The 15,488-nt window shown below is 48.7% G+C and overlaps 1 protein-coding gene across 3 annotated transcripts in view; it reads right to left on the bottom strand.

The window, feature by feature from the left end:
* PRKDC (protein kinase, DNA-activated, catalytic subunit) overlaps nucleotides 1-15,488 on the bottom strand; it is a 145,937-nt gene that overhangs the window by 56,133 nt on the left and 74,316 nt on the right. For all 3 annotated transcript variants that reach the window (XM_067017134.1, XM_067017133.1, XM_067017135.1), the window contains 9 exons: nucleotides 14,258-14,385; nucleotides 10,918-11,125; nucleotides 7,738-7,916; nucleotides 5,929-6,097; nucleotides 5,687-5,752; nucleotides 4,610-4,682; nucleotides 3,483-3,631; nucleotides 1,774-1,908; nucleotides 1,401-1,520 (listed from right to left, as the gene is read on the bottom strand). In XM_067017134.1, coding sequence (XP_066873235.1) covers nucleotides 1,401-1,520; nucleotides 1,774-1,908; nucleotides 3,483-3,631; nucleotides 4,610-4,682; nucleotides 5,687-5,752; nucleotides 5,929-6,097; nucleotides 7,738-7,916; nucleotides 10,918-11,125; nucleotides 14,258-14,385 — 1,227 coding nt within the window. The remainder of the gene's footprint in view (nucleotides 1-1,400; nucleotides 1,521-1,773; nucleotides 1,909-3,482; nucleotides 3,632-4,609; nucleotides 4,683-5,686; nucleotides 5,753-5,928; nucleotides 6,098-7,737; nucleotides 7,917-10,917; nucleotides 11,126-14,257; nucleotides 14,386-15,488) is intronic.

A 15,488-nucleotide genomic window follows, 5' to 3' on the forward strand; every position in this document is an offset into this window, starting at 1 on the left:
CATGCTGTAGAAGTCATTCTACTACAGACTACACACGCCCAAGATCTCTGAAATCCAAAGCGTCTCCATACACTAAATTCCAATTTAGTCTATTTCAGAAATTGCAGACTGAAGTGTAACTCAGACTATCAACCTTCTTCCCATCTGCCACCTTCTTTCCCCAAACGTTTTCTCATCTACTCTCACAGCTTAAATCTGTGTGGTCACAGATCGTTTTTGATCACGTACCCCCCATAGGTTAAAAAAAAGCTTACACTCTCCACTTATGTCTACTGGTTTATTTATAAATTTTAAATATAAACTTCTTTCCTATATTATTAAACTGTAAGAAAAGGATAAATTTAAGGCTCAAGTTTTAAAAACAGCTGTAAACACAAGTTCTCATCTTTCGTTCCACAGGACAGTGCCCCCCACCCCGGGGCCCGAGCTCTGGGCGTGTGCGATGCTGCGGGGCCACCTGCAGTGATTCCAGAGACACCGCACGCCACACGCGTGAGCGCAGCTCAGCAGCCCCTTGTCGAACCGAAAACCAGACAGCAGCTCCCTTCTGCCAGCCGTCAAGTCGGCACCTACAGCAACACCAGCCGGAGATCACGTGTGAACCCCGCGTGTTGTGGGCTGAACTGTGTGCGAGCCCCAAAGGGACGCTGAGGCCCTCCCAACTCCCCGCACCCGTAAAGGGACCTTATTCAGAAACAGGGTCTGGGAAGATCGTCGAGTTAAAAAGTCATTAGGGTGGGCCTTAACCCTAAGTAGCAGTGTCCTTATGAAAAGGGAAGTTTTTACACACGAGACCGTCGTGTACACGGAGAGAGAAGACCATCCACAGGCCGAGAAATGCCCGTGGACCACAGCAGCTGGGAGAGGCCCAGTCACAGCTTCAGCAGGAACCACCCAGCCGACACCCTGGCCTCGGGCTTCTGGGCCGTGGTTTCTGTTGCTGAGCCCCAGCGGCTAGAAACCAAGCGTGAGCCCGAGGAAGGGGCCCTGCTGCGCCCCAGGCCAGGCCTCTTCTCGGCTCGAGGGCCTGCCGGCTGCTGCCTGCGAGGGCCCTCCTCCCAGCCCCCTCTCACAGCAACGATGTGAGGGAGGTACCAGGACTCTTTCGCCACTTGCTTTGCTGCTGTAAATCAGGAAGGCTGGCAGCCGTAAGAAACCTGCCGACACGTAACCTGCCAACCTTCCTAACACAGGTCGTTTCTAACTCGAAAGAAGTTAATTTACGTGTCTTACAAGAAAATGATAGAAGAAGGATGCCGTGCAAATAACACAAGTTGGCGAACGGGTTCAGAGAATGACGTCATGCTCTGACCCTTTACATCTTTCTTCACTGTGGGTTTTTTTTTTAAGTAGATGCATGTAATTGCAGAGAATTTTTAAAGAAATCGTAAGTTACTTACTTCCTCTGTATTAATAACGAGCTTGGCTAAGAAGAGACGGATATTTAACGCTACTGATGGATTTCCCAGTTTGTCGTGAAGAAACTTCATCCACGGAGGAAGAGTGCTCGGCACTGAACACTGCAATAACACACCCACAGTTACTTCCGTAAAAGGAAGTGGAACGAAACAGCTTCATATTTTGCCACTATGAGACAACAACGACAGGGCAGGAGACAAGTGACAAGACATCACGTGTGTCTGAGGCGGAATCCGGTTCAGGCTTCGATGTGAACCGCTCGCTCCCACCGTGACAGGCGAGTGGCGGCGGGCGAGACCGGGAAGATCGGCGTGCCCGCAAACCCACACCGCAGCCCCGGCTCAGCCCCGGCACCTCTCCTGGCCGAGCAGCCTGCAGCCTCTGCATGTGTCGCACCAGGGCCGCCACGGGGGCCATGCACTCGTGCCGATTTAGCTCGTCCGTCTCCAGCTCCAGCACGTCGCCTGGGACCCCGGCGTCTGGACGCTCCTGGGAAGGGAGAGGCCGGTGAGGTGCCGGCCCACAGCACGCTGTCTGAGCAGAGCACTCGGCCGCCTCCCGGTCAAACGGCTCACACGCAGGACAGGGGACCTCACGTCTCCTCGTGTCCTCGGGAAGTACCCCATCCCCCCGCCCCCGGCCGCACGGTTCTCCTCCAGGGTCGCGCTCAGGTCAGGCTGTCACTGCAGACGCCGCTGCGTCGGACAAAGTTCAGCCGTGTGCGTCCCGGCGGGCCCAGACCCTCTACATCTTGAGAGCCACAGCCTGCATCATTCCTCGTTGCCACTTTATGTAGAAAATAGAGCTACTGAGGTAGAATTAGAGAATAAATTTTTACCGATTTTTCTCAGTACTCTGAAAATCTTTGTAAACCCCTTAATTTGGCCTAAAATTTCAATCAATAATAGAACAAAACTTTTAAAACATTCTTGATCCTTTTTAAGGAAAAAGAGCAGGAATAATCATTTTGTAAGTGTGATGCTGAACTGAGGTTCTACATACACGTATGGTGTACTTCACACACACACAACTGATCTGGGTGGTTCCTAGCACAGATCGCTTCCAGGAAACGCTGAGAGCACAGTTTTGGATAAAGGTCAGCCTGGGCTACTAAATGCTTGTGGGGGGCGGGGGGGGGCAGAAAAAGGAATAAAAAAGGCCCTAGTGAATTCCGTCATTCTGTCCGCCCTGGTGGCAGTAACTACTCCAGAACATCTCCGCCCAAGACGGACAGCCCTGGACACGTACTCCTCTCACAACCTCCGTGCCCGTGCTGTTTGGCCCCAGACAACGGGTAACGTCTACAAACTGGAACAGAAGAGAGAGGCGGGGTGTCACGGGTTAGTGACAGCAGGCCCACTCAGCAGCGAACAGTAACCGACACACAACCAGGGTCACGGGAGACGAGAGAGACAGGCGCACCCAACAAGCCCACCGGAGAGGCGGGACGGGAGCGCGTGGCCACGGGCGGCCGTATCTAGGTCCACTCAGCACGCGGGCGGCCAGGGCCACCGCGGCGCCAAGGGCCGCTCATGGGGCGGGCCGCCTGCAGAGCTGGGACAGGGAGGTCGGTGGTGGTCGGGGGGGCGGGGGGTTCTCTGTGAAAGAACGACCAGCGTGAGGTCAGCCCAAGCCAGAAACGGAGTGCTGTGCCGGGAAAGCGGCTCCATGAGCTGTGGACGACCCCGTGAGCTGCTGGACCCCAGAAGAGAGACTGAGCTCAACCTCTCAAAGCAGCCGTCAGACCCAGTGCACCCCCTGCCCGTCACCAGAGCCCCCCCTTCAGGAAGGAGGCTCCGCTAAGGCCGGGGACGCTGACAGCAAACACCCCTCCCGTGGGGGTCGGGGGGGGTGGGGCAACAGTCGGCCGGCGCGGTCAGCTCTCTCGGGAGGGCCTCACACGGCTCTGATGCAAACGCTGACCTGAGTGCGGGAGGGGCCCGGCTAACGTGAACCCGCCCCGCGTGCTGGCAGGGGCAGACGCAGCAGCCCAGGACGAGAGGCTGGGGCCCCGCCGCCCCGAGGCTCCCCTTCCCTCCCAGACACCAGCATTCGGCAATCACCCGTCTCCAGAAGCGGCCGGCGGTGGGCCGAGGGTCCTGGGAGCCATACGAGTAGCTCTGAACTCCAGTGCAAAAGTCAAACTGACTCATTTCCTCACTCAGGCTACTGTCTGCCAGATACGACAAGGAAGACATGTAACACGGGCCACCTGAAGCAAAAAGAGAGGGAACTACATTTACTCAAACTAGTAAGAAGTGGGTTTCTCTACGCTCAAGTGATAACCCGGATACCTGCACGGAAGGCGTTCATCAAACCTGTGGCTCTCACTCGCCACCCGGGTCCACAAAGCAAAAAGGGCCTGGGGGGGCCTCCTTGCCCTCTGAACCCGCTGAGCAGTTACCCTCTGTTGCAAACAAAGGGATGAAGCTGAACTGGATCCAATTTTTGGATGTGATGCTAACAGAACTTCTTGCACTGAAAATTCTGATGATGACACTGCCCATAAAGCCTAACATAAATGCTGTGAGAGATACTACTGAAAAATAACTAAGTCAAAGTATGTAAGGAACTTAGAAAACTGGTCCAAATTTTATCCTCAAATCAAGAAAAAAAAAAAAAAAAAAAAAGCTATGAAGAAAATTAAGCAAAAAATTGAAACCAGGAGCGTGTGGAGGGAGAGAGGGTTGATTCTAAACAGGGAGGCTAGGAGAACTTCCTTCAGAGAAGGGGCCGTGCTGGCCTCTGGGGCCGAGAGTAGCCCGCCTGGAGGGAGAGCACAGCACGCGCCCTGGGGTGCAGGGAGCAGACAGGGGTATGGCGGGGAGGCGGGGGCCGACAGGAGGCCTGCAGGAGAGGGGTGGCAGGATGGGACCGTACTTTCACACAGGGTTCTGCAAGTATCTAAATAACACACAAACATAATCCAAAAACAAGCAAATTAAATGCAGGCCAATCTTGCTTTTGTTAAAAAAGCGCACCACACGTGAGCCCCCTCTGGCCACCTCGAGATGTTTCTGTGCTGTTAAAGTTTAACTAACTGCACTTCTTTCAAAGTACAGTTCTGTTTGCCACTTGAAAATAAAAATTTTCAAACTCAGTTTCAACGTTGGGATATTTGAAGTATTGTCTATTTATAGAACAAATACCAACTACTGGAATCTTTCTCATCATTTTGAAAACGTCCTACCTGAGTCCCCATTTGCTGCTTCCCTGGCTTCTCTCCTAATTTCAATGTACCTCTTCTTTCTTTCCATAGGAACCTATTAGGCATTAAACAGACAATTTAAGACTTTTTAGAATCGTGGTCACATTTTCTATTTTAGTAGCAATCTGGCAAAAATCACGAATATTAACTTTTAAGCAAAAACTTTAACCAAACTTAAAAGCACCGAAAACCCCCTACAAAGACAGGAGGGTGCCCTTCAGGAAGGCCCCCCACCGCTGCCGGGCGCCAGCAGCTGGTGCCCCCACTCGGGCTCTGGGACCCGCATGGGCTGCACCCCTCCAGCCACAGCCTGGGGACCCGCCGTCCGCGGTTATGAGCCTCAGCTCCCCGGACCGCACAGTCACAACAGGTCACAGCGCCTCACGGCCGCGGCGGACTTCACAAGTAATGCACGGTAAGTGTCTGAAGGCTTAAAGGACGTGTGTGTTTATTATTTCATGTCTTTAGTTCTTCGAACACAGGCCTAGAAAAAACTTCCCAGTCTTGTTCCAGAAGGGCTCAGGCGGGAAGCAAGCGCTGGCCTGAACCTGTAAGCCGCCAGGCAGACTACGAGGGGTGGCGGTCGGAACGCCCGCCTGCCCCCGCCCCCGCTCACTGCCTGCACGCCCTCCCGCCCGGCTGAGCCGGAGCCTGGCTCCCTCGCCAGAGCATCTTCCCCCCAAGACGTCTGCCCCCAGTGCCTGTGACCTACCGAGCCTCCCACCAGGGCCCCCAGGGCCTAACCCTGTATCGGGGTGGATCTCAACTTCACTGACCAGAGGAACATCAGAAAACAACCTCAGGGATGTGTCCTAAGAGCTCCCTTCAGTGGCATTTTCTCTCCTTTACAAGTTGAGGGAAAACCCGAGTCATGACCAATTGTTTGTAGTTGCCTGAGACTGTATCTCCGGTCAAACTGTAAGAAGCTGCCAGTGTTTACAGTTCACAGCAGACTTAAGTACTCACTGGGCAGTTAACGTTCAGCGCAATGTGTGTGTTTCTCTATAAGCATTTGCTAAGTGTTCGTAGCCTGGAAACACTACGAAAAATTTCACTCACCTCCACTTCTATGGGAAACGTGTAGCAGCGCTTCAGGTCTATCAGATTTTCAAAAATGAGCAAGTTCTGTGAATGCAAAGCCCCACGTGAAGATGCCTGAGTGCCAGGTGGAGACGCCGGGCGCCGACGCCACCCCGGGGTCCCGCCCTCTGCGTCCACATGCAGGGCTGGAGGAGCACACCCACCGCGGCCCAGGGGGCGCAGACCCCGGGCAGCCCGGCTGGCAGTCGGGAGGGGCCTACCTTCTCCGGCTTCTCACTGAACAGGAAGCCCTGGTAAAACTTGAGCTCGGTGAAGACACAGCGGATGGCGGCGATGGCGCAGTTGTAGGCGGCACAGTGGTACAGCCGCCTGCGTTCCAGCAGCTGGGCCTCCCCCGCCATGTTCTCCGTGAAGGCATCGTGGCACAGCCTGCGGGCGGCCAGGCGAGCGTCAGTCCATCCGCAGGGTGAGCTGGCCCCACGGGCGGCCACACCCACACCTACCGGGGCTGCAACAAACCAGGTGGGCAGCGGCCCAGCCTGCAGCAAGGGGGCTCCGCGAGGGAGGGCGTGTGGGGGAGGCAGGGGTGGCTGCCACACCCAGGAGCCCGGTCTCGCCCTGCTGGCGGCGGCCAGCCACCGTGAGCACGCGAGCACGGTGCAGTCAGACCACAGCCACCCCGCGTCTACGCTGCTGCCGGCTGCTCCACGGGGCCCAGGACAGGGGAGCGGTTACTGCCCAGCCCTCGAGGGGCGACGCCTGCCGGCCCCTGCTACTAGGACGCGGTCCCTCTGAAGGGCTTCAGGCTGGGAAACAAAACAGTCAGGGTCCTGTAACGTATGGACGGTCACCCTGGCAGCGGGGCTGAGAGCGGCAGGCCTCGGGCAGGGAGACTCATTACGCAGGAGGCCACTGTGGCGCTTCACCAGCAACCCCATTGCCACAGGAGCCACTGGTTCCAGGAGCCCCGCGGACACAATCCACCAGCTCTGGGGCCGGCAGGGTGTTGAAGAGATTCAGAAGGAAAAATAACACGACCCCCAAGATGCTCATGGTGACGACGTCATCCACTGAGGAGGACACGTGAGGAGAGGGTCAGAGGGGCTGAAGGTGAGTCTGCAGAGACCTGGCACGTCGGTGCTCAACACGAAGAGGAGCCTCGCCAGACGGCCAGTTTCAGAGAAGCCCCACCTGACTACTCTGTGCTGTACAGAACGTCTGCTTAGAAATACTTGACACCCCTTTAATTTCAAATGATGGAAAAAATAAAATACACTAAACCCCTCCTTACTGTAAGTCACACCACTGAAAACGTATCAAGCTATTGATACTGTAAATCACACTGTAAATCCTTACTGTAAGTCATACCACTAAAAACCATGTCAAGCTATTGATACTGTAAATCCTTACTGTAAATCATACTGCAAATCCTACCACTAAAAACGTATCAAGCTATTGATACTATAAATCCTTACTGTAAATCATACTGTAAATCCTACCACTAAAAACGTATCAAGCTATTGATGCTGTAAATCCTTACTGTAAATCATACTGTAAATCCTTACTGTAAATCATACCACTAAAAACGTATCAAGCTATTGAGGGAGAAAAACCAATAGGAAAAAACAGTAAAAGACAAAGAGCTTTACTCTGCATAGAAGATGTATATAGGATAAAACGTTACCCAATAACATGCTGAATTAAAGTCCACCTAAGTAGTCTGTACATGGGAAAACTATAAAAATTCAGTGTTTAAACATTCATTCACATTATACACATGCGTAAAAATATACGCATCAAAAATATTAACAGGGCTTCCCTGGTGGCGCAGTGGTCGAGAGTCCGCCTGCCGATGCGGGGGACGTGGGTTCGCGCCCCGGTCCGGGAGGATCCCACGTGCCGCGGAGCGGCTGGGCCCGTGAGCCGTGGCCGCTGAGCCTGCGCGTCCGGAGCCTGTGCTCCGCAACGGGAGAGGCCACAGCGGTGAGAGGCCCGCGTACCGCAAAACAACAACAACAACAACAAAAATTAACAAATTAAATACGATCCAAAATTAAGTAAAACCTTACTTAATAAGAGCCTTTGTAAGTTCATTTCCTTCTGCGATGCGCGAGCCATGGAACGCTTGATTGATTTTAGATTCCTTGGAGTGAACATCATCTTTCGGAAGACGAGAGTACATCACGTCAAGCATCTTATAGTAGCCCATCTTCTTGGTGATTTGAGTATCAAAGGAAGATTCATTCAGCTAAGAAAAGATAACATGAAAAATATTTCACTGAATAAATCAAATTTAATACTCAATGCCCTTTACATTGAAAATAATTTTAACAAAGATGTTAAACCACTTCAACAAGAGGTAGCCCAAGAGCTAAAACGTGGACGTAAGTATTGATGTGTTCTATTTAGTGTGGCAGCAAATACTGACTTCACCTCAGTGAAACTCATTTGGGACTTCTGGCCTCCAAAGCTGTGAGAGGATAAACTTTTGTTCTAGGACACCAAGCTTATGGTAATTTATTACAGCAGGTTAAGGAAATTAATACACGTTTTGGTACCAAGAACTGGAGCGCTACTGCAACAAATGAAAAAAACACGTTAAGTGGCTTTGGAATTGAGCAGAGGGTAGAGGTAGAAAAAATTCTGGCCGTGCATGCCAGAAAAGGCCTAGCTTGCCCTGTAGAGACCACTGTTAGGAAACATCGACGTTAAAGGCGCTGCTGGCGAGGGCTCAGAAGGAAGTGAGCAGAAAGCCGTGCTGTCTTCGGGAATGCCCGTCACCATAAACATATTCTTATTAGAAAGATGGACTTTAAAGTAGTTGCTGGTGAGCTCTCAAAAGGAAATAAGTACCAGATTTTTGGAAACTGGAGGACAGAGGATCCTTGTTAGGCGGCTAACAAGAAAACTTAGCTGAACAGTGTTCCGACGTTGTGCAGAAAGCAGAACCTGCAGGCTACGCACTTGAATACTGAGCTGAGAGGATTTCCAAGTAAATTTGCTGCAGGTACTGCCTGGCTTCTTCTTTGCTGCTTATAATAGAATGGGAGGTGTGAGAAATTAATTGAGACAAAAACAGTCAAGCAAAAAGAACCAGAACTTGATGATGTGGGCAATTCTCAGCCCATGCAGACTGTAGAAGACGCTAGCGTCAGGAGACGGGCTGTTAGGAAAGCATGCTTGGGCGAGAAGCCCGAGGGCGCGGCTGAAGACACGACGCCTGTGGCTCACGACTGCACGCAGCCCCCTCACAGAAGCCATGCACAGGAAGGGACGCTCCTACCTCACGGAGGGAATCTCCAGGATGAGCATGAAAGACACAGAAGGTTTCTGAGAATGTTATGCCAGCTGAACTGAAAGGGACAGAGACAAAGTGAAATGGAAAAAAAGGATGCTGTACTCCCAAAATTCTACAGGCAAGAGACAGACAAAAGTACCCAGCTGCAAACAACTGCTAACCTTCAAGAAAAAAGAAGAATGACTCCAAGGATGGAGTCTTTGGCCCAGAAGGCAGAGCACCAGGCCACAGAGCATTTATTCCCAGGTCTTAAAACCTAATGGACTTGCCCAGCCAGATTTTAAAATTGCTTTGGAAAACAGACTCCTTCCTTCCATTTTCTCCTATTTGGAACAGGAATGTCTATAATTATCATCCTATGCCTGTCCCACCACTCTGTTTTGGAAGCAAATAATCTGTTTTCTAGTTTCACAGGTCCACAAATGGAGAGAGTTCGGCCCCAAGATGGATCATACCCAAAACCCACCCATATCTGATTTATATGATTTAGATGATGAGATTTGGGACTTTGTGCTAATAACATTTAGATGAGCTTTTGGACTTAAAAGTTGATGTTGTAGGGCTTCCCTGGTGGCGCAGTGGTTGGGAGTCCGCCTGCCGATGCAGGGGACGCGGGTTCGTGCCCCGGTCCGGGAAGATCCCACGTGTCGCGGAGCGACTGGGCCCGTGAGCCGTGGCCGCTGAGCCTGTGCGTCCGGAGCCTGTGCTCCGCAGCGGGAGAGGCCGCAACGGTGAGAGGCCCGTGTACCGCAAAGAAAAAAAAAAAAAGTTGATGCTATAATGGGTTTAGACTGTGTCAGGCCGAATAACAGCCCCAAAAAGATCCCCACATTCCAACGCCTCAGACCTGTGAGTGTTACCTTGTACAACAGAAGGGATGAGACAGATGAAATGAAGCAAAGGATCCTGAGAAGATTATCCAAGTGGGCCCAAAATGCAATCATATTTACAGGCAGGAGGCAGAGAGAGATTAGACAGAACTGAGGAAGCTGGAAGCACCTAAACGTCCGTCGACAGAGGAGTGGATAAAGAAGCTGAAGCTGTGGTGCACAGATACGACGGAATACTGCTCAGCCACGAAAAGAATGAAATAACGCCCTTTGCAGCAACATGGATGGACCTAGACATAATCATACTAAGTGAGGTCAGACAGAGAAAGACAAACACCATACGATATCACTTATATGTGGGGTCTAAAATATGACACAAATGAACTTATTTACAAAACAGAAACAGACTCCCAGACATAGAGAACAGACTTGTGGTTTCCAAGGGGGAGGGGAGGTGAAGCGGATAAGTTAGGAGTTTGGGATTATCAGGTACAAACCACTACACACAAAACAGACAACAAGGGCCTACTGTAGAGCACAGGAACATTCAGTACGCTGTAATAAACCATAATGGAAAAGAATTTGAAAAAGAACAGACACAGGTACATGTATAACTGAATCACTCTGGTGTACACCTGAAGCTAACACAACGTTGTAAGTCAACTGCACTTCAATAGAAGAAGAAAAATAGCAGATTTTTTAAAAAAGAGGAGGAGGAGGAGGAGGAGGACAAAGCCGAGTGACCAGAGCAGCACAGGGAGGACAAAGGGGCCGCAGCCGAGGGACGCCGGGGCCTCTCGAGGCTGGCGGAGTGACGACCGTCTTCCCCCCAGAGCCTCCGGAGCAAGCGCAGCCCCAGGAAACGGTTTCTGATTTCTGGTCTCCAGAGTCATGAGAAAATAAAGGCCTGCGGTTGTAAGCCACATCTGTGGTCCTTTGTGACAGCAGCCTGAGGAAACTAACGCAGACGCCACATGCCTGCAGGCTGAGGTCAGGACATGGAGGGGACACTCCTTGAGCTACAGACGCCCCCGACTGAGCACGTGGCAGTTTCTAACGACACTGACCACGGAGATCTGTCAACTCTCGTTAACATCCAATTTAATAACAGACCATGATACCTTCGTAAATCTGGACTTCAACCCATCAATGGCGTCCACCACAATGTTGCCGAAGAAGTCTCTCAAAGCATTCAAGTCACAGTGCCACAACAGAGTGAGGAGAACTCGGTCCACAGTCGCTTGGCGGATGGCGCTGGGAAGTAGGTCATCCCTCACGAACATCCTGTACACACTATCCAGAAGGCCCAACTGTGTTGCACATGAACTCCTAAGAAAAGAAGAAAATTACACGCACCTTCAGGCCGTAAACAGATATTTCATGACGGCCTACTATATTACAAGCAAAGTAAACGCCAATGACTATGAACTAGAAAAATACCTTTAAAGATTATATGTATAAAAACCAGGAAATACAAGAAGCATTTGTACAAGAGTCATGTTACTTTACTCATCCCCAGAAATTCTCATGCCCATTTAGGCATTAGGAAAAGGAACTTTTTTCATTTACTTTCAATATGGTCTTTCTGGAAGACTTTGGAAGAGACTCAGCCGCGACACCATCATTTACCCCAGAACCCGAAACTCATGAATCCTGTAGCCTCTTCCTCAGTAATGAACCACCATTCCTACTTCCCAGGCAGAGATAATTCAGCTGGCCCTTTGTTTTCTCATCTGGGTAATATGGTATATGAATGATCACCTATAGGATTCCATCTATAAATCTATTAATTAAGAATAGCATTAGCTTCCCCGCCTATAAAAATAAGAGGTTAGGACTGAATGATCATTACAATCCTTTCCAGTTCTAAAATCTCGATGCTCAGAAGTTAGCTATGACCCAGAGCAAAAATACTGGATTTGAAGGTAATTCAGTCACAAAAATTTGAGGTTGCAGGACACCACTAGATCTACATGGGCTCTGCAATATTCATCTGGACGCTGCCCTAGATTTCAGTTCTCTCAAGGAGCACCACGCTTTGGGCACAGTGGAGATGCACAGCCCTCACACAGAAAGCTAAAGGCAAGAGGAGGAAAAGGAAAAGGGCATAAACGGGCCAACAGATGGTTTACTGAAAAATAAATGCAAATGAGCATTAAATATATGAATATATGTTCCATTTTACTCACAATAAAATACAAATTAGAGCAACACTGAGAAATCCTTTCTCACCTATTAACACTGGAAAAAAATCCAAATGTTTGACAATATGCTCTATTGGCAAGACTGTGATGAAACGCACTTTCATCCACTGCTGGAAGGGATGCAAATAATACAGCCCCCCAAAGGGGATGTGGTGACATCTAGCAAAGTCACAAATGCATTTACCTTTTCACTCACAGTTACAAATCCACTCCAAAGCTACACTGGCAAAATACAACATGAGATGTGCACAGGGCTATTCACTATGCCATTATTCTTATCAGCAAAAGACTGACCAAAAGCCCACCAGTAGGGGCTGCTTAAAAATACTTGGTACTTCCACACAGTGAATAATTACACAGTTGTTTAAAAAAAAAAAAAAAGGAAAGCAGAAGATCTCTACGTGCTGATTTAGCATGATCTGCAGAAAACATGAAGTAGAAAAAAAGGTGAAAGGGCAGAAGATGACAGGAGAAGGAAGAGACAGAAGCAAGGCTCCTGAATGTAGCGCATTACGTACTTCTAACGTTCGAATCACGTATGTATTTTACATGTTCAATATGAAAATTAAGTCAAAAAGAAAAAACTTCTAAGATCTGAAAATGAATTAAAGCATACCTAATGAACTGGTATAATAACTGCACACTGAAAAACACTCTCAAGTGATTCTAAAACACAAAATTTGACTGTATACCCTCAGAGAATATATTTTAAGTAAATTATAAATAAAATTAAAATTTTAACTTCATCCAGCTATGATTATTCTTAGTAGTAATACTGGTAGTGTTAGTTTTGAAAATATTTTATGTGTATTATAGGATAAAGCAATTAAATACTGGTGAAATGTTATTAAAAACACTGAACAGGAAAAACTTAAAATCTACAATGTAAGGGAAAAATAATAAAAGTAGTAAAAAACCCATAATGTTAAGATTGAATGGAAAGTATCAGGATGTTTTTCTTTTCCTTAAAACAAACAAAACTATTCCTCAGTACAGCACTAACCAGTAGTAGTGCTATAACCTAGTAGCACTAAGTTCACCGAGGACCCAGCCTGTGGTCTCTAAGTGCTGTTTCACGGGGCTCTCTAGAGAAATGGCTTGACTCTGGGTCAAGGTGAGCCTGAGGTGATCTGCTGAGCCAGAAGACGTGTAAAAGACATCAGAGACTACGGAAGGCTGCCCAAGAACCTAGGAGCCGGCCGCCATGCATTCCCACTGCCACAGATGGGACAGTGTGAACATAAAAAAGAACAACAACTGCCACTGATTGAAATTTACTTCTGTTTTGTTTTTAAAAGTTCTAAAAATGAAAAATATTAACTAATCTTCACAGAGACAACTGTAGCACTGGAGTAAGTGTTAGAACTGGGATGTGAAAAATCCTCCAATTTTGTCTCTTTTTCAAAATTGTTTTAGCCCTTAAGGGGTATCTTGCATTTCCATGTAAATATCAGGAACTGCTAGTCAATTCCTGTACCCCAAACTGAGGCTTGCTGGAATCTGGATACGGAGCGCACTAAATCTAGCGATTTGACTAGAAAGAACCGCCATGCTAACGATATTGAATCTTCCAACACATGAGCATGGACTGTCTCCCCATTTACTTAGATCTTTACTTTTTAATTTCCTTCAGCAATAGGTTGTAATTTTTGGTGTACAAGTCTTGTGCTTCTTGTGTTAAATTTATTCCCAAGTGTTTTATTCTTTTTGATGCTATTATGAATGGCATTACATTTGTAATTATCGTGTCAAATGTTGTTCTCTGTTTATAAACAGAACTACCACTGACATTAGAATACGTATCCTGAATCCAACAAATTTTCTATAATTGTTTATTGGTTCTAACTTTCTTGTAGGTCTTTAGGATTCTCTACCTTGTGCCATCTGTGAGTAAAAACAGTTTTACTTCTTTCTTTCCAAGTTGACTGCCTTTTATTTCTTTTGCTTGCCTGACTGCAATGGCTAGAACCTCCAGAACTATGTTGGATAGAAAAGAACAGACGTCCTCGCCTTGTTCCCAACTTTGGAGGGAAATTCAGCCTTTCACTATTAAATATTTTTTTGTTGGCTATTGGTTTTTCACAGATGACCTTTCGCAAGTTTTATCATCAATGGGTAAATGAGCGCTGGATTTTGTCAAAAATTTACCTGCATCTACTGAAATAACGCACTCATCGTTTTCAAGAACAGAGATGATAATCTCCCACAGAAATAAAACACATATGGTTCCTGGAATCCCAGACTAGGAATGACTTACTTTCTGGCTATCTTGCTGAAGGTGGATTGAAATAATTCTTCCATAACATGCTGTTGTTCCCGACAAAGAATCTCTGCCATCAACTCCAACAACACGGGACTCTGAGATAACTCCAACGCATCCAGAAGCTAGAGAAGAAACACATGCCAATAATAATGATGGTGATAACAGTAATTGTGTTGGGTGTTTTTTTTTGACAGTTCAAGTAAAAAGGGAAAGCAAATTGTAACAATTTCACAACGATTAACAAATGCTAATACATGTCATTTTTGCAGCTATGGAACGCCCAGCATATAACAATGTTCGTTAAATACTTGAGTTTTGATTCTCTCCAAGTTTTGCAGATATCCTTCCTCTAACCGTGCCTGGGGTCCTCTCTTCACCTCCACGAGGCCTCTCCTCGGCTCCCGGCGCTCTGGGGGCGGCAGCGTGCACCCTTCACCCCAGCCTCACCGCACAGCACACACCCTCCAGGCTGCGGGTCCAGTGGTCCCGTCTCACCTCCCATCTTCCACCTCCATGTCCTTTTGCTCTACTCTCTAGGAGACAGCTGCAATCTTATCTTCCATTTGGTGAAGGTTTTTTAATTTTGCTTTCGGGTATTTAATTTCCAAGAGCGCCTTCTTGTTCTAGTTCATGCACTTGATATGCTGTCTCTCCTCTCTGAACAGTCTCTTCGACGTTCTTATCTCGCCTTGTTGTCTCTGTTCCCTCTGAGTTCCTTTCTCCCGTTGGTTTACATCTTTCTTAGACTGGAAGCTTTCTTCAAAGGTGCCGCGACTGTCTGCACTTGCACTCACGTTAAGGGAAAGTGCGAAAGATCGACTCAGAGCCTTTGTGGGCGTGACAGCCACCTGCTGGCGGACTGCTGGGGGCGCAGGAAACCCGGACGGCGCCGGCACCGTATGGTGCAGAAAGCACACACCATACGCGACAGAGAAATGAGGAGGTGGCCACGTCCACCAGGCCACCAGACGCTAGGCCGCTCACAAGGGGACGTGCACGACACCCGCCTCCAGGTGTGGGGCTATTGCCAGAAAGGTCAGCCTGAATCTCACGGCCAAACTCCAGTTTAGAGGAAACACAGAGGGTGAGGAAAGCCAAAACGCACCTCAAGGAAGCAATCAGACAAATAGGACAGCATCCAAGAGACATGCTAGGGTTACTTCCAAAACCCAATGTCGCAGAGAAATAAAAGGGATGGGGGTGAAGTAGTCCTAGATTTAAAGAC

The sequence above is a fragment of the Kogia breviceps genome, chromosome 17, assembly GCF_026419965.1.
Source record: "Kogia breviceps isolate mKogBre1 chromosome 17, mKogBre1 haplotype 1, whole genome shotgun sequence".
Lineage (NCBI taxonomy): Eukaryota > Metazoa > Chordata > Mammalia > Artiodactyla > Physeteridae > Kogia > Kogia breviceps.